This window comes from Saccoglossus kowalevskii, chromosome 14, assembly GCF_978046115.1.
Source record: "Saccoglossus kowalevskii chromosome 14, keSacKowa6.1, whole genome shotgun sequence".
NCBI lineage: Eukaryota > Metazoa > Hemichordata > Enteropneusta > Harrimaniidae > Saccoglossus > Saccoglossus kowalevskii.
The window spans coordinates 37,238,668-37,261,505 of NC_140654.1; the positions used below are offsets into that span (position 1 = coordinate 37,238,668).

General features: G+C 36.3%; 1 protein-coding gene across 2 annotated transcripts in view; it reads right to left on the reverse strand.

The window, feature by feature from the left end:
* The window catches only part of LOC102810194 (uncharacterized), a 148,714-nt gene that overhangs the window by 120,287 nt on the left and 5,589 nt on the right, over positions 1–22,838 (reverse strand). The window contains exons 3-7 of one of the 2 annotated variants that reach the window (XM_085508191.1): positions 16,368–16,572; positions 9,848–10,067; positions 5,956–6,152; positions 3,267–3,626; positions 2,825–3,003 (exon numbers count right to left, since the gene is read on the reverse strand). In XM_085508191.1, the coding sequence (XP_085364317.1) occupies positions 2,825–3,003; positions 3,267–3,626; positions 5,956–6,152; positions 9,848–10,067; positions 16,368–16,572 (1,161 nt within the window). The remainder of the gene's footprint in view (positions 1–2,824; positions 3,004–3,266; positions 3,627–5,955; positions 6,153–9,847; positions 10,068–16,367; positions 16,573–22,838) is intronic. The other variant, XM_085508192.1, reaches the window with a different exon arrangement.

A 22,838-nucleotide genomic window follows, 5' to 3' on the forward strand; every position in this document is an offset into this window, starting at 1 on the left:
CACAACTTAATACAACATTGCATATAAACCGTAATAAAGCATTGCAAATAAACCTTAATACAGCATTGCATAAAACCTTAATACAGCATTGCATTCACACCTTAATACAGCATTGCATATAAACCTTAATACTGCATTGCATATGAACCTTAATACAGCATTGCATATACATCTTAATACAGAATTGCATATAAACCTCAATACAGCAGTGCATATAAACCTTAATACAGCATTGCATATAAACCTTAAAGTATCAATGCATACAAACCCTAATATAGCATTCCATATAAACCTTAATACAGCATTCCATATAAACCTTAATACAGCATTGCATATAAGCCTTAATGCAGCATTGCATACACACCTTAATACAGCATTGCATTCACACCTTAATACAGCATAGCATATAAACCTTAATACAGCATTGCATGCGCACCTTAATACAGCATTGCTTATAAACCTTAATACAGCATTGCATACACACCTTAATACAGCATTACTTATCAACCTTAATGCAGCATTACATACACACCTTAATACAGCATTGCATTCACACCTTAATACAGCATTGCATATACACCTTAATACAGCATTGCACTCACACCTTAATACAGCATTGCATACACAACTTAATACAACATTGCATATAAACCGTAATAAAGCATTGCAAATAAACCTTAATACAGCATTGCATAACACCTTAATATAGCATTGCATACACACCTTAATACAGCATTGCATACACACCTTAATACAGCATTGCATATACACCTTAATACAGCATTGCATATACACCTTAATATAGCATTCCATATAAACCTTAATACAGCATTCCATATAAACCTTAATACAGCATTGCATATAAACCTTAATGCAGCATTGCATACACACCTTAATACAGCATTGCATTCACACCTTAATACAGCATAGCATATAAACCTTAATACAGCATTGCATGCACACCTTAATACAGCATTGCATATAAACCTTAATACAGCATTGCATACACACCTTAATACAGCATTGCTTATCAACTTTAATGCAGTATTACATACACACCTTAATACAGCATTGCATTCACACCTTAATTCAGCATTGCATATACACCTTAATACAGCATAGCATATAAACCTTAATACAGCATTGCATGCACACCTTAATACAGCATTGCATATAAACCTTAATACAGCATTGCATACACACCTTAATACAGCATTGCTTATCAACTTTAATGCAGTATTACATACACACCTTAATACAGCATTGCACTCACACCTTAATACAGCATTGCATACACAACTTAATACAACATTGCATATAAACCGTAATAAAGCATTGCAAATAAACCTTAATACAGCATTGCATATAAACTTTAATACAGCATTGCATATTAACCTTAATACAGCATTGCATACACACCTTAATATTGCATACACACCTTAATACAGCATTGCATATACACTTTAATACAGCATTGCATTCACCCCTTAATACAGCATTGCATATAAACCTTAATACAGCATTGCATATAAACCTTAATACAGCATTGCATAAACATCTTAATACTGCATTGAATATAAACCTTAATACAGCATTGCATACACAATAATACAGCATTCATATAAACCTTAATACAACATTGCACACACACCTTAATACAACATTGCATATAAACCTTAATACAGCATTGCATATAAACCTTAATACAGCATTGCATACACACTAATACAGCATTCATATAAACCTTAATACAACATTGCACACACACCTTAATACAACATTGCATATAAACCTTAATACAGCATTGCATATCAACCTTAATACAGCATTGCATATGCACCTTAATACAGCATTCCATACACACCTCAATACAGCATTGCATATAAACCTTAATACAACATTGCATAACACCTTAATACAGCATTGCATTCACACCTTAATACAGCATTGCATATAAATCTTAATACAGCATTTATATAAACCTTAATACAGCATTGCATATAAACCTTAATTCAACATTGCATACACACCTTAATACAGCATTGCATTCACACCTTAATACAGCATAGCATATAAACCTTAATACAGCATTGCATATAAACCTTAATACAGCATTGCATGCACACCTTAATACAGCATTGCATATAAACCTTAGTACAGCATTGCATATAAACCTTAATACAGTATTGCAAAAACCTTAATACAGCATTGTATATAAACCTTAATACAGCATTGTATATAAACCTTAATACAGCATTGCATATAAACTTTAATACAGCATTGCATACACACCTTAATACAGCATTGCATTCACACCTTAATACAGCATAGCATATAAACCTTAATACAGCATTGCATATAAACCTTAATACAGCATTGCATGCACACCTTAATACAGCATTGCATATAAACCTTAATGCAGCATTACATAGACACCTTAATACGTACAGCATTGAATTCACACCTTAATACAGAATTGCATACACACCTTGAAACAGCATTGCATATAAACCTCAATACAGCATTGCATACACACCTTGAAACAGCATTGCATATAAACCTCAATACAGCATTGTATTCACACCTTAATACAGCATTGCATATACACCTTAATACAGCATTGCATATATACCTTAATACAGCATTGCATATAAACCTCAATACAGCATTGCATATAAACCTTAATACAGCATTGCATTCACACCTTAATACAGCATTGCATATAAACCTTAATACAGCATTGCATATACACCTTAATACAGCATTGCATATACACCATAATACAGCATTGCATATAAACCTTAATACAACATTGCATACACACCTTGAACATGATGTCATCCACTGACAAGTCTGAGAATTCTTGATATGGTTCACATCCTGAAGTGAATATTTCATAGCAAAGAACTCCATACATCCAAACATCAGATTTCAAGGAAAATCTTTGCTTTGTTAATGACTCAGGGGCTGACCAGAACACAGCAATTGATTCATCTAGTCTTCCTGTATTCAGTAAATATATATACAGTCATGTAACAAAAGCATACCCAATGAGAGTAGTTTTGTTATTCTATTATGCATATCACAAAATTCTTAATCAAATTTTACTAATACTAATTAACTTTAAATTACTTTTCCTATTGACAGATTTATGCACAAGGAGAACTAATTTTAAAATTATAGTATAATTCACAAAATCTGTCATTGATTTATAATCAATTCAATCAATGTCTATGGTTAGTCATTTCTTTGATTTTAAAACTCACCCACATGTTGCTGTATATCTTTACCAAGTTTCACAGCATATTCAAATCCACTAAGTAAGACACGCAGATCACCATTCTCCTGGCCAATCAGCACTTTCCTTGCCATGATATTACGATGTACAACATTGTTTTGACCAAGGTATTGTACTGCTAATGCAGTATCCATAGCAACCTTTAACAACATTTGTTGTGGTAACACTATATTTCGATTGCGATTGGTTCGCAGGTATCTGAGTAATGTTCCATGTGATGCTAATATTGATATGTAGTGCACAGGGGGCGATACAGTACGATATGCCAGGATGGGCAGAATGTTGATATGCTGTAAATTACTCAGAATATTGATCTCATTTCGTAATCCTGTCAAAAAAAAAAATTGGTTGACAATTACAGTATTCCTTTCAAAAACAACCACTTGTGCACAAAATATGAGTTGAGTTTGCCTGTTAACTGTTAACCAGTACACACAAGAATTCAAAAATATCACTTTTCACCAAAAATGACAAAAATAATCATCAAAATTAGATAATTGAAGATATCATCACGAAATTAACAAATCTGAAGACCCTTACCAAATTGTCCGCCCCAATAGTATATTAATTGTATACATATTCTGTACAAAAAGTATACTTTTTTTGAAATTGTGTACATTATTTGTATACAAAATTCATACATACAAGAAAACAGCAGTACATTATTTGTATACACACTTTATACAAATTCATTAATGTATATTTGTTGTATACTAGAAATGTACAGACTTTTTGCATAGGATTCAATGCCTAAATATTGTATAATTTACATATACATAAAATGTACAATATCATGACTAAGAAATAAAGAGTAACCAAAAAAATTTATGTTAGAATCATGTCAGAATGAAGTATAATTTATGTATACATTAATTGTACAAATTATTGACTTGGCATCTTGACAAATATTAGTATTATTTATGTATACATAGAATGTACAAAAATTGGACTTAGAATCTGAATAAACTTAACTATGCCCAATAATACAATATATATATACATAAACTGTACAAAAATATGGAATTTAATATTCAATTAAATTCATAAGAGAGTATAAAAACATGTTTAATAGATTAATTACAGGAATACTAAACTATATTTTTGGATATCAGTAAAATTATATTTTTACTACAGTTTACTGAAAGAATTCAGTCATTATAAGAAGAGTGTATAACACATTTCCCATCAAAGTCATTTAGAGTTTGCCTAATTTGCATATATTACAAATTATCCTGTTTTGGATCCTAACATGACTTATTGCCAATTTTTATGAAGTTTTTTTTGATCAATTTGATCAATTTAACTAAATTAAAATTTAATTTTCCATTATATATCTAGTTTTGGCATTTTCAGTTGAGGAAAATACAATGAAATAAATCAGTATTACTTTCACCACAATCAGTTTGTTGTACATCCTTGGCTGACATATATGTTAAACAGATACAACATAGGTTGTAAATGAATGTACTATAGTCAGTCAGGTAAGCATAAACAATTGATAAATTGAATTCTAATTGTAAGTATGGGAAAATACAAATACATGCTGTTGTGTAATAAGACCATACAGTTCCAAATATGGGATACTTCTTGTATACAAAAGTACATTTTTTGCATAATATTTGCATACTTTTTGTATACAAATATAGGGTACTTCTTGTATACAAAAATTATACATTTTGTCTAATGAATTTTGGTAAGGGGAAGGTCCACATGTAGTATCTGTAAATGTAATATCAGAGCAATTGGACTTGCGGTTTTCAACAAGAAATCAAAAATATAACTTTTTACCAAAAAATACAAAAATATTCACCAAAGTTAGTGAATTAGAGATATCATCACAAAATGAACAAATCTGAAAGAGGTTCACATGTAGTACCTATATATGTAATATCAAAGCAATCGGACTAGCAGTCTTTAACAAGAAGTCGAAAATATAACTTTTTACCAAAAATGACAAAAATATTCACCAAAATTAGAGTATTAAAGATATCATCACAAAACGAACAAATCTAAGAGGTCTACCCAAGGTACATATACACCAAGTATCAAAGAATTCAGGCTTGTAGTTTTCAAGAAGAAGTTGAAAAAGTAAAACATTGGCACGGACGACAATGGACTATCACTCATATGATAAGCTCCGCTCGACAAAGTTGACAGCAGGGCTAAAAAGTATTATAACATATTAGTACTGAGCAGATGAAACTACCAACTTTAAAGATCAGAGGCTGGGATACTGCTGCTTTGACAAAACGCATTTATAAACCACTGCCGACATTTTCTTGTATATAAAATCAGTGAAATGAGTTAAAAATTAGCACTGCACAAACACACATTTAGACTGTTCTCTTTTGATTTTTACAAAAGCATATAACAATGTTACACACAAAATACCAAAGTATTGTCTGTGTTGCTTTGCAATATTATAATTTGTATTTCTAAAGAAAGTATTGATATACCAATAGTGTAGTCCTATAACAATAGTTTTGTATTTCTAAAGAAAGTATTGATATACCAATAGTGTAGTCCTATAACAATAGTTTTGGTAATTTTAGTAAATTTTATTCTTAGACTAGTGACTTTCTATCAATACCATTAGAAACAATTTTTGCTGTATTCCCACTGTGGATATATATATATGGTATGAAAAATATACGTACTTCTAATGCATGGGGTGTCAGTTATATACAATTCTTGTACAGAATGAATGGCACCTAATTTGACAATAACAGACTGTTTAGCACCAATAACTGTAGCTTTATAGACCACTGAATGGTCACCTTCATGAAGCACGTCACTTACATCTAACCCAATATTACTATGGCAACAACACAAGTACCATTTGTTTACTTCATCCCTAAAAATAAAATAACAAGCAATTTTAAATATTGTCTAGGTGAAAGTATTTCATTACCAGTATTAAAACACATTTTGTCACAAAAATAATTTCAGGATAATTAAATCAGGCAGAAAAATACAATTTCCTATATCCTTTTTACTAAACTGATCATAAGCACAAAAGGAGTTACATATGCACACATCAATCACAATAGGGTTTCTAAAAACTTGTATTATTTTATATCATTATTTATTTGACTTTACGGAAAATAATTTGGCTTGTGTCATCATGATTGGCGGTTTATGAATAGTTAAATTATCGGAGGACTGATAATTATTATATGTTGTTGTGTGTTGGGGGAGGGGGGTCACATATGAGCTACTGTCTTTTATAGAAGTTGTAGAAGCTAAGTTTCTTGGGTACCTGTTGCATATATCTATATAGAAGCTAGGTTTTTTGGGTACCTGTTGCATACATCTATATAGAAGCCAAGTTTCTTGGGTACCTGTTGCGTATATCTATATAAAAGCTAATTTGTTTTGTTATCTGTTGCGTATATCTATATAGAAGCCAAGTTTTTTGGGTACCTGTTGTGTATATCTATATAAAAGCTAAGTTTCTTGGGTACCTGTTGTGTATATCTATATTGAAGCCAAGTTTCTTGGGTACCTGTTGCATATATATATATATAGAAGCCAAGTTTCTTGGGTACCTGTTGCGTATATCTATATAGAAGCCAAGTTTCTTGGGTACCTGTTGCGTATATCTATATAAAAGCTAAGTTTCTTGGGTACCTGTTGTGTATATCTATATAAAAGCCAAGTTTCTTGGGTACCTGTTGTGTATATCTATATAGAAGCCAAGTTTCTTGGGTACCTGTTGTGTATATCTATATAAAAGCTATGTTTCTTGGGTACCTGTTGTGTATATCTATATAAAAGCTAAGTTTCTTGGGTACCTGTTGTGTATATCTATATAGAAGCTAAGTTTCTTGGGTACCTGTTGTGTATATCTATATAGAAGCCAAGCTTCTTGGGTACCTGTTGTGTATATCTATATAGAAGCCAAGTTTCTTGGGTACCTGTTGCATATATATATATATAGAAGCCAAGTTTCTTGGGTACCTGTTGCGTATATCTATATATAGAAGCCAAGTTTCTTGGGTACCTGTTGCATATATCTATATAAAAGCTAGGTTTCTTGGGTACCTGTTGCATATATATATATATAGAAGCTAAGTTTCTTGGGTACCTGTTGTGTATATCTATATAGAAGCCAAGTTTCTTGGGTACCTGTTGTGTATATCTATATAGAAGCCAAGTTTCTTGGGTACCTGTTGCATATATCTATATAAAAGCTAAGTTTCTTGGGTACCTGTTGCGTATATATATATAGAAGCCAAGTTTCTTGGGTACCTGTTGCATATATATATATATATAGAAGCTAAGTTTCTTGGGTACCTGTTGCATATATATATATATCTATATAAAAGCTAAGTTTCTTGGGTACCTGTTGCATATATATATATAGAAGCTAAGTTTCTTGGGTACCTGTTGCGTATATCTATATATAGAAGCCAAGTTTCTTGGGTACCTGTTGCATATATATATATAGAAGCTAAGTTTTTTGGGTACCTGTTGCATATATATATCTATATAAAAGCTAAGTTTCTTGGGTACCTGTTGCATATATATATATATATATAGAAGCTAAGTTTCTTGGGTACCTGTTGCGTATATCTATATATAGAAGCCAAGTTTCTTGGGTACCTGTTGCATATATATATATATATATATATATATATATATATATATATATATATATATATATATAGAAGCTAAGTTTCTTAGGTACCTGTTGTGTATATCTATATTGAAGCCAAGTTTCTTGGGTACCTGTTGCATATATATATATATAGAAGATAAGTTTCTTGGGTACCTGTTGTGTATATCTATATAGAAGCCAAGTTTCTTGGGTACCTGTTGTGTATATCTATATAGAAGCCAAGTTTCTTGGGTACCTGTTGCATATATATATATATAGAAGATAAGTTTCTTAGGTACCTGTTGTGTATATCTATATTGAAGCCAAGTTTCTTGGGTACCTGTTGCATATATATATATATATAGAAGCTAAGTTTCTTGGGTACCTGTTGCATATATATATATAGAAGCTAAGTTTCTTGGGTACCTGTTGCGTATATCTATATAGAAGCCAAGTTTCTTGGGTACCTGTTGCATATATATATATATAGAAGCCAAATTTCTTGGGTACCTGTTGCATATATCTATATATAGAAGCCAAGTTTCTTGGGTACCTGTTGCATATATCTATATAAAAGCTAAGTTTCTTGGGTACCTGTTGCATATATATATATAGAAGCTAAGTTTCTTGGGTACCTGTTGCGAAAATCTATATATAGAAGCCAAGTTTCTTGGGTACCTGTTGCATATATATATATATATATAGAAGCTAAGTTTCTTAGGTACCTGTTGTGTATATCTATATTGAAGCCAAGTTTCTTGGGTACCTGTTGCATATATATATATATAGAAGCTAAGTTTCTTGGGCACCTGTTGCGTATATCTATATAAAAGCTAAGTTTCTTGGGCAACTGCTGCGTATATTTGCCTAGAAGTTAAGTTTCTTGGGTACCTGTCAGGTATATCTATATAGAAGGTAAGTTTCTTGGGTACCTGTCGAGTATATTTGCCTAGAAGTTAGGTTTTTTGAGTACTTTCTGTGTACAGTAAACATCTAGCTGCGTATAGATCTTATTTGCTTTGGTTCTCAAGTCTCTGTCGTGTATTGTACTTTGCTAGTTGTGTATAGACTGTATTTATTATGCATACTTGAGTATTTATTTAGCTTCATTTTATTGTTACCAAGTACAAAATAACTAACATATATTTATTGCGTACAAATCGTGAATCTATTGCATACAGGGACACACATTTAGGACATCAAATTCATGGAATAACATTGTTAAGGAACAGATTATTCAGATGCTTGGTTATTCAATACGGGTTAATCGATAAGAATATAAATATCTGTTGGTTAAATCTTAATTCGTAAAGCCACTGCAAACTATCAACCTTTGATAACCTGTTTGCTCAGCATATTTTGTCAGCGTTTACTATTTTTCTTTTTTGTTCCAAATAGTCCCCGTTCACTAATTTTTTGTTCTCAATAATGCCCTTTCAATAGGAAAAAACATTTTTTTCAGAATAAGGTTGTTATTATATGGTCTAAGTGGTGAGTACAACTTCCCATTACTATTTAAAAATGGTTCAGTTTTATTGAGCAGCCACATCCTGGATTCAAACAAATGTTTTCAAGATTGACAAGCAATGTGGATGTATGGTCACTCTCAATGAATCTCAAACCTAAACAGGCTGTTATATAACTACCAATAGTCTACTTTGAAGTAGATTTTCTGCACTCCATCATGGATTGTGTGTCAAAACAGCATACAGTATGTATAACTACTTTTGTATGAATAGCTCAATGTCCTGATTTATGTATGTATTATAGTGAGTTACATGTTGCATATTAATTTTGAGTGGGTTTACTATAATTCTAAACCATACAGGCATTTATGGTACATGGATAAGTATTCACTTTGGAGTGAACATAACATGACCCAAATTAATAGTGTTTGTTTTCTTATGGTGTACAAAAATGTATGAAAAAACAATTAAATTTGTTTATACCTTAATTGATTGCTTTGAAATTCTTCATTCCTAATCAACAGTAACTGACCAATGGTGTTAGAGATGACATTAATATCACTATAAATGAAGCATTTACATAATTCACTAATTATATCAACACCACGCTTGTATCCATTAACTCTTTGCAAACCAATATTAGTAAAAAATGATGAAAGACTGAACATACTGGCTGATTCCACTACAGAACAGATACGTAATTCTGTAAAAGAAGAAAAAAAATGTAAAAATTTAACAACCATGTTTTGTCAGGGTGTATCACAGAAATCATATAGGCACACTCAGAGAATGTTACCACAGAAATCATGGTTGTACCCAGAGAATGGTATCACAGACATCATGGTTGTACCCAGCGAATGGTATCACAGACATCATGGTTGTACCCAGAGAATGGTATCACAGACATCATTGGTTGTACCCAGCAAATGGTATCACAGACATCATGGTTGTACCCAGAGAATGGTATCACAGACATCATGGTTGTACCCAGAGAATGTTATTACAGACATCATGGTTGTACCCAGAGAATGTTATCACAGACATTATGGTTGTACTCAGAGAATGTTATTGCAGACATCATGGTTGTACCCAGAGAATGTTATCACAGACATCATGGTTGTACCCAGAGAATGTTATCACAGACATCATGGTTGTACCCAGAGAATGGTATCACAGACATCATGGTTGTACTCAGAGAATGTTATCACAGAAATCATGGTTGTACTCAGAGAATGGTATCACAGACATCATGGTTGTACCCAGAGAATGGTATCACAGACATCATGGATGTACCCAGAGAATGGTATCACAGAAATCATGGTTGTACCCAGAGAATGGTATCACAGACATCATGGTTGTACTCAGAGAATGGTATCACAGAAATCATGGCTATACCCAGAGAATGGTATCACAGACATCATGATTGTACAAGGAGAATGTTATCACAGAAATCATGGTTGTACTCAGAGAATGGTATCACAGAAATCATGGTTGTACCCAGAGAATGTTATTACAGACATCATGGTTGTACCCAGAGAATGTTATCACAGACATCATGGTTGTACCCAGAGAATGTTATCACATAAATCATGGTTGTACCCAGAGAATGGTATCACAGACATCATGGTTGTACCCAGAGAATGGTATAACAGAAATCATGGTTGTACCCAGAGAATGGTATCACAGACATCATGGTTGTACCCAGAGAATGGTATCACAGAAATCATGGTTGTACCCAGAGAATGGTATCACAGACATCATGGTTGTACCCAGAGAATGGTATCACAGACATCATGGTTGTACCCAGAGAATGGTATCACAGAAATCATGGTTGTACCCAGAGAATGGTATCACAGACATCATGGTTGTACCCAGAGAATGTTATTACAGACATCATGGTTTAACCCAGAGAATGTTATCACAGACATCATGGTTGTACCCAGAGAATGTTATCACAGACATCATGGTTGAACCCAGAGAATGTTATCACAGACATCATGGTTGTACTCAGAGAATGTTATCACAGAAATCATGGTTGTACTCAGAGAATGTTATTACAGACATCATGGTTGTACCCAGAGAATGGTATCACAGACATCATGGTTGTACCCAGAGAATGGTATCACAGAAATCATGGTTGTACCCAGAAAAAGGTATCACAGAAATCATGGTTGTACCCAGAGAATTAATCACAGACATCATGGTTGTACTCAGAGAATGTTATTACAGACATCATAGTTGTACCCAGAGAATGTTATCACAGACATCATGGTTGTACCTAGAGAATGTTATCACAGATATCATGGGTGAACCCAGAGAATGTGATCACAGATATCATGGTTGTACTCAGAGAATGTTATCACAGAAATCATGGTTGTACTCAGAGAATGGTATCACAGACATCATGGTGTGTACCCAGAGAACGGTATCACAGAAATCATGGTTGTACCCAGAGAATGGTATCACAGAAATCATGGTTGTACAAGGAGAATGTTATCACAGAAATCATGGTTGTACAAGGAGAATGGTATCACAGAAATCATGGTTGTACCCAGAGAATGGCATCACAGACATCATGATTGTACCCAGAGAATGGTATCACAGACATCATGGTTGTACAAGGAGAATGTTATCACAGAAATCATGGTTGTACAAGGAGAATGTTATCACAGAAATCATGGTTGTACAAGGAGAATGGTATCACAGACATCATGGTTGTACCCAGAGAATGGTATCACAGACATCATGGTTGTACCCAGAGAATGGTATCACAGACATCATGGTTGTACTCAGAGAATGGTATCACAGAAATCATGGCTATACCCAGAGAATGGTATCACAGACATCATGATTGTACAAGGAGAATGTTATCACAGAAATCATGGTTGTACTCAGAGAATGGTATCACAGAAATCATGGTTGTACCCAGAGAATGGTATCACAGAAATCATGGTTGTACAAGGAGAATGTTATCACAGAAATCATGGTTGTACAAGGAGAATGGTATCACAGAAATCATGGTTGTACCCAGAGAATGGCATCACAGACATCATGATTGTACCCAGAGAATGGTATCACAGACATCATGGTTGTACAAGGAGAATGTTATCACAGAAATCATGGTTGTACAAGGAGAATGTTATCACAGAAATCATGGTTGTACAAGGAGAATGGTATCACAGACATCATGGTTGTACCCAGAGAATGGTATCACAGACATCATGGTTGTACTCAGAGAATGTTATTGCAGACATCATGGTTGTACCCAGAGAATGTTATCACAGACATCATGGTTGTACCCAGAGAATGTTATCACAGACATCATGGTTGTACCCAGAGAATGGTATCACAGACATCATGGTTGTACTCAGAGAATGTTATCACAGAAATCATGGTTGTACTCAGAGAATGGTATCACAGACATCATGGTTGTACCCAGAGAATGGTATCACAGACATCATGGATGTACCCAGAGAATGGTATCACAGAAATCATGGTTGTACCCACAGAATGGTATCACAGACATCATGGTTGTACTCAGAGAATGGTATCACAGAAATCATGGCTATACCCAGAGAATGGTATCACAGACATCATGATTGTACAAGGAGAATGTTATCACAGAAATCATGGTTGTACTCAGAGAATGGTATCACAGAAATCATGGTTGTACCCAGAGAATGTTATTACAGACATCATGGTTGTACCCAGAGAATGTTATCACAGACATCATGGTTGTACCCAGAGAATGTTATCACATAAATCATGGTTGTACCCAGAGAATGGTATCACAGACATCATGGTTGTACCCAGAGAATGGTATAACAGAAATCATGGTTGTACCCAGAGAATGGTATCACAGACATCATGGTTGTACCCAGAGAATGGTATCACAGAAATCATGGTTGTACCCAGAGAATGGTATCACAGACATCATGGTTGTACCCAGAGAATGGTATCACAGACATCATGGTTGTACCCAGAGAATGGTATCACAGAAATCATGGTTGTACCCAGAGAATGGTATCACAGACATCATGGTTGTACCCAGAGAATGTTATTACAGACATCATGGTTTAACCCAGAGAATGTTATCACAGACATCATGGTTGTACCCAGAGAATGTTATCACAGACATCATGGTTGAACCCAGAGAATGTTATCACAGACATCATGGTTGTACTCAGAGAATGTTATCACAGAAATCATGGTTGTACTCAGAGAATGTTATTACAGACATCATGGTTGTACCCAGAGAATGGTATCACAGACATCATGGTTGTACCCAGAGAATGGTATCACAGAAATCATGGTTGTACCCAGAAAAAGGTATCACAGAAATCATGGTTGTACCCAGAGAATTAATCACAGACATCATGGTTGTACTCAGAGAATGTTATTACAGACATCATAGTTGTACCCAGAGAATGTTATCACAGACATCATGGTTGTACCTAGAGAATGTTATCACAGATATCATGGGTGAACCCAGAGAATGTGATCACAGATATCATGGTTGTACTCAGAGAATGTTATCACAGAAATCATGGTTGTACTCAGAGAATGGTATCACAGACATCATGGTGTGTACCCAGAGAACGGTATCACAGAAATCATGGTTGTACCCAGAGAATGGTATCACAGAAATCATGGTTGTACAAGGAGAATGTTATCACAGAAATCATGGTTGTACAAGGAGAATGGTATCACAGAAATCATGGTTGTACCCAGAGAATGGCATCACAGACATCATGATTGTACCCAGAGAATGGTATCACAGACATCATGGTTGTACAAGGAGAATGTTATCACAGAAATCATGGTTGTACAAGGAGAATGTTATCACAGAAATCATGGTTGTACAAGGAGAATGGTATCACAGACATCATGGTTGTACCCAGAGAATGGTATCACAGACATCATGGTTGTACCCAGAGAATGGTATCACAGACATCATGGTTGTACTCAGAGAATGGTATCACAGAAATCATGGCTATACCCAGAGAATGGTATCACAGACATCATGATTGTACAAGGAGAATGTTATCACAGAAATCATGGTTGTACTCAGAGAATGGTATCACAGAAATCATGGTTGTACCCAGAGAATGGTATCACAGAAATCATGGTTGTACAAGGAGAATGTTATCACAGAAATCATGGTTGTACAAGGAGAATGGTATCACAGAAATCATGGTTGTACCCAGAGAATGGCATCACAGACATCATGATTGTACCCAGAGAATGGTATCACAGACATCATGGTTGTACAAGGAGAATGTTATCACAGAAATCATGGTTGTACAAGGAGAATGTTATCACAGAAATCATGGTTGTACAAGGAGAATGGTATCACAGACATCATGGTTGTACCCAGAGAATGGTATCACAGACATCATGGTTGTACCCAGAGAATGGTATCACAGACATCATGGTTGTACTCAGAGAATGGTATCACAGAAATCATGGCTATACCCAGAGAATGGTATCACAGACATCATGATTGTACAAGGAGAATGTTATCACAGAAATCATGGTTGTACTCAGAGAATGGTATCACAGAAATCATGGTTGTACCCAGAGAATGGTATCACATAAATCATGGTTATACCCAGAGAATGGTATCACAGACATCATGGTTGTACCCAGAGAATGGTATCACAGAAATCATGGTTGTACCCAGAGAATGGTATCACAGACATCATGGTTGTACCCAGAGAATGGTATCACAGAAATCATGGTTGTACCCAGAGAATGGTATCACAGACATCATGGTTGTACCCAGAGAATGGTATCACAGACATCATGGTTGTACCCAGAGAATGGTATCACAGAAATCATGGTTGTACCCAGAGAATGGTATCACAGACATCATGGTTGTACCCAGAGAATGTTATTACAGACATCATGGTTTAACCCAGAGAATGTTATCACAGACATCATGGTTGTACCCAGAGAATGTTATCACAGACATCATGGTTGAACCCAGAGAATGTTATCACAGACATCATGGTTGTACTCAGAGAATGTTATCACAGAAATCATGGTTGTACTCAGAGAATGTTATTACAGACATCATGGTTGTACCCAGAGAATGGTATCACAGACATCATGGTTGTACCCAGAGAATGGTATCACAGAAATCATGGTTGTACCCAGAAAAAGGTATCACAGAAATCATGGTTGTACCCAGAGAATTAATCACAGACATCATGGTTGTACTCAGAGAATGTTATTACAGACATCATAGTTGTACCCAGAGAATGTTATCACAGACATCATGGTTGTACCTAGAGAATGTTATCACAGATATCATGGGTGAACCCAGAGAATGTGATCACAGATATCATGGTTGTACTCAGAGAATGTTATCACAGAAATCATGGTTGTACTCAGAGAATGGTATCACAGACATCATGGTGTGTACCCAGAGAATGGTATCACAGAAATCATGGTTGTACCCAGAGAATGGTATCACAGAAATCATGGTTGTACAAGGAGAATGTTATCACAGAAATCATGGTTGTACAAGGAGAATGGTATCACAGAAATCATGGTTGTACCCAGAGAATGGCATCACAGACATCATGATTGTACCCAGAGAATGGTATCACAGACATCATGGTTGTACAAGGAGAATGTTATCACAGAAATCATGGTTGTACAAGGAGAATGTTATCACAGAAATCATGGTTGTACAAGGAGAATGGTATCACAGACATCATGGTTGTACCCAGAGAATGGTATCACAGACATCATGGTTGTACCCAGAGAATGGTATCACAGACATCATGATTGTACAAAGAGAGTGTTATCATAGAATTCATGACTGTACTCAGAGAATGGTATGAGAGACATCATGGTTGTATACAGAGAATGGTATCACAAAAATCATACTGTAAAAATAGAATAGAATAGAATAGAATAGAATAGAATAGAATAGAATAGAATAGAATAGAATAGAATAGAATAGAATAGAATAGAATAGAATAGAATAGCTTACCTCTTGATAATGTACTATCATTTGCTATCTTAGTTAAAACACAAGCTCCACAGAACAAGAAAACCCAATCTTTCTTCTTCTCTCGTATACTTCCTGATTTCCACGGCCGTTTATTGATCATCTCTGTTATTTTGTATTGCAACATGTTTTGTAACATTTGTAAGATTCTTAGTTGGGTGTATGCATTACCACAGTGATTTTTAATCTACAGAAGAAGAGAAAAAAGTGTCTGTTATCAAAAATGTCATTGCTGTCAACTGATAGGAATTGTATTTCTAAGGATGCAATAAATTATTATTATTAACACATCACCAAAAGACCTATGACAATCATACCCGGTAATTATGCTGTAAGAGGTTTCACCTGTACATGTGACTTTAGGGAACTTGGGAAGATATTATTTTAGAAAATATTAAGACCCATTATACACTATAATGATCATTTGTATTTGTTTGTATTTAGGTAAATTGATGACATGGCCAGTGTTTGTATTTGGCTGAGTTGATGACATGGCCAGTGTTTGTATTTGGCTGAATTGATGACATGGCCAGTGTTTGCATTTGGCTGAATTGATGACATGGCCAGTGTTTGTATTTGGCTGAATTGATGACATAGCCAGTGTTTGTATTTGGCTGAATTGATGACATGGCCAGTGTTTGCATTTGCCTGAATTGATGACATGGCCAGTGTTTGTATTTGGCTGAATTGATGACATGGCCAGTGTTTGCATTTGGCTGAATTGATGACATGGCCAGTGTTTGTATTTGGCTGAATTGATGACACGGCCAGTGTTTGTATTTGGCTGAATTGATGACATGGCCAGTGTTTGTATTTGGCTGAATTGATGACATGGCCAGTGTTTGTATTTGGCTGAATTGATGACACGGCCAGTGTTTGTATTTGGCTGAATTGATGACATGGCCAGTGTATGTATTTGGCTGAATTGATGACATGGCCAGTGCTTGTATTTGGCTGAATTGATGACATGGCCAGTGTATGTATTTGCCTGAATTGATGACATGGCCAGTGTTTGTATTTGGCTGAATTGATGACATGGCCAGTGTATGTATTTGGCTGAATTGATGACATGGCCAGTGCTTGTATTTGGCTGAATTGATGACATGGCCAGTGTATGTATTTGCCTGAATTGATGACATGGCCAGTGTTTGCATTTGGCTGAATTGATGACATGGCCAGTGTTTGCATTTGGCTGAATTGATGACACGGCCAGTGTTTGCATTTGGCTGAATTGATGACATGGCCAGTGTTTGCATTTGGCTGAATTGATGACACGGCCAGTGTATGTATTTGGCTGAATTGATGACATAGCCAGAGTATGTATTTGGCTGAATTGATAACATGGCCAGTGTATGTATTTGGCTGAATTGATGACATGGCCAGTGTTTGCATTTGGCTGAATTGATAACATAGCCAGTGTATGTATTTGGCTGAATTGATGACATGGCCAGTGTATGTATTTGGCTGAATTGATGACATGGCCAGTGTTTGCATTTGGCTGAATTGATGACATGGCCAGTGTTTGTATTTGGCTGAATTGATGACATGGCCAGTGTTTGTATTTGGCTGAATTGATGACATGGCCAGTGTGTGTATTTGGCTGAATTGATGACATGGCCAGTGTTTGCATTTGGCTGAATTGATGACATGGCCAGTGTTTGTATTTGGCTGAATTGATGACATGGCCAGTGTTTGTATTTGGCTGAATTGATGACATGGCCAGTGTTTGTATTTGGCTGAATTGATGACATGGCCAGTGTTTGTATTTGGCTGAATTGATGACACGGCCAGTGTTTGTATTTGGCTGAATTGATGACATGGCCAGTGTTTGTATTTGGCTGAATTGATGACATGGCCAGTGTGTGTTTTTGGCTGAATTGATGACATGGCCAGTGTTTACATTTGGCTGATTTGATGACATGGCCAGTGTTTGTATTTGGCTGAATTGATGACATGGCCAGTGTTTGTATTTGGCTGAATTGATGACATGGCCAGTGTTTGTATTTGGCTGAATTGATGACATGGCCAGTGTTTGTATTTGGCTGAATTGATGACATGGCCAGTGTTTGTATTTGGCTGAATTGATGACATGGCCAGTGTTTGTATTTGGCTGAATTGATGACACGACCAGTGTTTGTATTTGGCTGAATTGATGACATAGCCAGTGGTTGTATTTGGCTGAATTGATGACATGGCCAGTGTTTGTATTTGGCTGAATTGATGACACGGCCAGTGTTTGTATTTGGCTGAATTGATGACATGGCTAGTGGTTGCATTTGGCTGAATAGATGACATGGCCAGTGTTTGTATTTGGCTGAATTGATGACATGGCTAGTGGTTGCATTTGGCTGAATTGATGACATAGCCAGTGTTTCTATTTGGCTGAATTGATGACATGGCCAGTGTTTGTATTTGGCTGAATTGATGACATGGCCAGTGTTTGTATTTGGCTGAATTGATGACATGGCCAGTGTTTGCATTTGGCTGAATTGATGACATGGCCAGTGTTTGTATTTGGCTGAATTGATGACACGGCCAGTGTTTGTATTTGGCTGAATTGATGACATGGCCAGTGTTTGTATTTGGCTGAATTGATGACATGGCCAGTGTTTGTATTTGGCTGAATTGATGACACGGCCAGTGTTTGTATTTGGCTGAATTGATGACATGGCCAGTGTATGTATTTGGCTGAATTGATGACATGGCCAGTGCTTGTATTTGGCTGAATTGATGACATGGCCAGTGTATGTATTTGCCTGAATTGATGACATGGCCAGTGTTTGTATTTGGCTGAATTGATGACATGGCCAGTGCTTGTATTTGGCTGAATTGATGACATGGCCAGTGCTTGTATTTGGCTGAATTGATGACATGGCCAGTGTATGTATTTGCCTGAATTGATGACATGGCCAGTGTTTGCATTTGGCTGAATTGATGACACGGCCAGTGTTTGCATTTGGCTGAATTGATGACATGGCCAGTGTTTGCATTTGGCTGAATTGATGACACGGCCAGTGTATGTATTTGGCTGAATTGATGACATAGCCAGAGTATGTATTTGGCTGAATTGATAACATGGCCAGTGTATGTATTTGGCTGAATTGATGACATGGCCAGTGTTTGCATTTGGCTGAATTGATAACATAGCCAGTGTATGTATTTGGCTGAATTGATGACATGGCCAGTGTATGTATTTGGCTGAATTGATGACATGGCCAGTGTTTGCATTTGGCTGAATTGATGACATGGCCAGTGTTTGTATTTGGCTGAATTGATGACATGGCCAGTGTTTGTATTTGGCTGAATTGATGACATGGCCAGTGTGTGTATTTGGCTGAATTGATGACATGGCCAGTGTTTGCATTTGGCTGAATTGATGACATGGCCAGTGTATGTATTTGGCTGAATTGATGACATGGCCAGTGTATGTATTTGACTGAATTGATGACATAGCCAGTGTTTGTATTTGGCTGAATTGATGACATGGCCAGTGTTTGCATTTGGCTGAATTGATGACACGGCCAGTGTATGTATTTGGCTGAATTGATGACATAGCTAGTGGTTGCATTTGGCTGAATTGATGACATGGCCAGTGTTTGTATTTGGCTGAATTGATGACATGGCCAGTGTTTGCATTTGGCTGAATTGATGACATGGCCAGTGTTTGTATTTGGCTGAATTGATGACATAGCTAGTGGTTGCATTTGGCTGAATTGATGGCATGGCCAGTGTTTGCATTTGGCTGAATTGATGACACGGCCAGTGCTTGTATTTGGCTGAATTGATTACATGGCCAGTGTTTGCATTTGCCTGAATTGATGACATGGCCAGTGTTTGCATTTGGCTGAATTGATGACATAGCCAGTGTTTGTATTTGGCTGAATTGATGACATGGCCAGTGTTTGTATTTGGCTGAATTGATGACATGGCCAGTGTTTGCATTTGCCTGAATTGATGACATGGCCAGTGTTTGCATTTGGCTGAATTGATGACATAGCCAGTGTTTGTATTTGGCTGAATTGATGACATGGCCAGTGTTTGTATTTGGCTGAATTGATGACATGGCCAGTGTTTGCATTTGCCTGAATTGATGACATGGCCAGTGCTTGTATTTGGCTGAATTGATGACATAGCTAGTGGTTGCATTTGTCTGAATTGATGGCATGGCCAGTGTTTGCATTTGGCTGAATTGATGACACGGCCAGTGCTTGTATTTGGCTGAATTGATTACATGGCCAGTGTTTGCATTTGCCTGAATTGATGACATGGCCAGTGGTTGCATTTGGCTGAATTGATGGCATGGCCAGTGTTTGCATTTGGCTGAATTGATGACACGGCCAGTGCTTGTATTTGGCTGAATTGATTACATGGCCAGTGTTTGCATTTGCCTGAATTGATGACATGGCCAGTGTTTGCATTTGGCTGAATTGATGACATAGCCAGTGTTTGTATTTGGCTGAATTGATGACATGGCCAGTGTTTGTATTTGGCTGAATTGATGACATGGCCAGTGTTTGCATTTGCCTGAATTGATGACATGGCCAGTGTTTGCATTTGGCTGAATTGATGACATGGCCAGTGTATGTATTTGGCTGAATTGATGACATGGCCAGTGTTTGCATTTGCCTGAATTGATGACATGGCCAGTGTATGTATTTGCCTGAATTGATGACATGGCCAGTGTTTGCATTTGCCTGAATTGATGACATGGCCAGTGTATGTATTTGCCTGAATTGATGACATGGCCAGTGTTTGTATTTGCCTGAATTGATGACATGGCCAGTGTATGTATTTGCCTGAATTGATGACATGGCCAGTGTTTGCATTTGCCTGAATTGATGACATGGCCAGTGTATGTATTTGCCTGAATTGATGACATGGCCAGTGTTTGCATTTGGCTGAATTGATGACATAGCCAGTGTTTGTATTTGGCTGAATTGATGACATGGCCAGTGTTTGTATTTGGCTGAATTGATGACATGGCCAGTGTTTGCATTTGCCTGAATTGATGACATGGCCAGTGTTTGCATTTGGCTGAATTGATGACATGGCCAGTCTTTGCATTTGCCTGAATTGATGACATGGCCAGTCTTTGCATTTGCCTGAATTGATGACACGGCCAGTGTTTGTATTTGGCTGAATTGATGACATGGCCAGTGTTTGTATTTGGCTGAATTGATGACATGGCCAGTGTTTGCATTTGGCTGAATTGATGACATAGCCAGTGTTTGTATTTGGCTGAATTGATGACATGGCCAGTGTTTGCATTTGGCTGAATTGATGACATGGCCAGTCTTTGCATTTGCCTGAATTGATGACATGGCCAGTCTTTGCATTTGGCTGAATTGATGACATGGCCAGTGTTTGCATTTGGCTGAATTGATGACATGGCCAGTGTTTGTATTTGGCTGAATTGATGACATGGCCAGTGTTTGCATTTGGCTGAATTGATGACATAGCCAGTGTTTGTATTTGGCTGAATTGATGACATGGCCAGTGTTTGTATTTGGCTGAATTGATGACATGGCCAGTGTTTGTATTTGGCTGAATTGATGACATGGCCAGTGTTTGTATTTGGCTGAATTGATGACATAGCCAGTGTTTGTATTTGGCTGAATTGATGACATAGCCAGTGTTTGTATTTGGCTGAATTGATGACATAGCCAGTGTTTGTATTTGGCTGAATTGATGACATGGCCAGTCTTTGCATTTGCCTGAATTGATGACATGGCCAGTCTTTGCATTTGCCTGAATTGATGACATGGCCAGTGTTTGTATTTGGCTGAATTGATGACACGGCCAGTGTATGTATTTGCCTGAATTGATGACATGGCCAGTGTTTGTATTTGGCTGAATTGATGACATAGCCAGTGTTTGTATTTGGCTGAATTGATGACATAGCCAGTGTGTGTATTTGGCTGAATTGATGACATAGCCAGTGTTTGTATTTGGCTGAATTAATTACATGGCCAGTGTTTGTATTTGGCTGAATTGATGACATAGCCAGTGTTTGTATTTGGCTGAATTGATGACACGGCCAGTGTATGTATTTGGCTGAATTGATGACATTGGCTGAACAGAAATTTGAGGGCACAAAAGAGATGTATAATTGTCAAGAAAATCTCATGCAAACAAAAAAACAAATTGGTATACAAAGCCTATTTATATATATATTTACCTATTTATATTAACATAATTTTACAATGTAATACCTAATAGTTGTTAGTGTTATCTGTTTTAACATTTATTTTAATATCTGGATTTCTTGTTATTGTGTTGTTTTTTTGTGTATACTATACTATAACTGCATCCGGTTGTGGAGTTTTTGAACTTGGGAGAATGAGGTTACCCTTTACCACAACTACCTCCAGGTCACCCTTGGGCAAGGTGTAGCACCTGTCAGCCTTGGGTGCCAACTTCCCACATAATAAGTTTGGTTGACGTCAGTAAGGG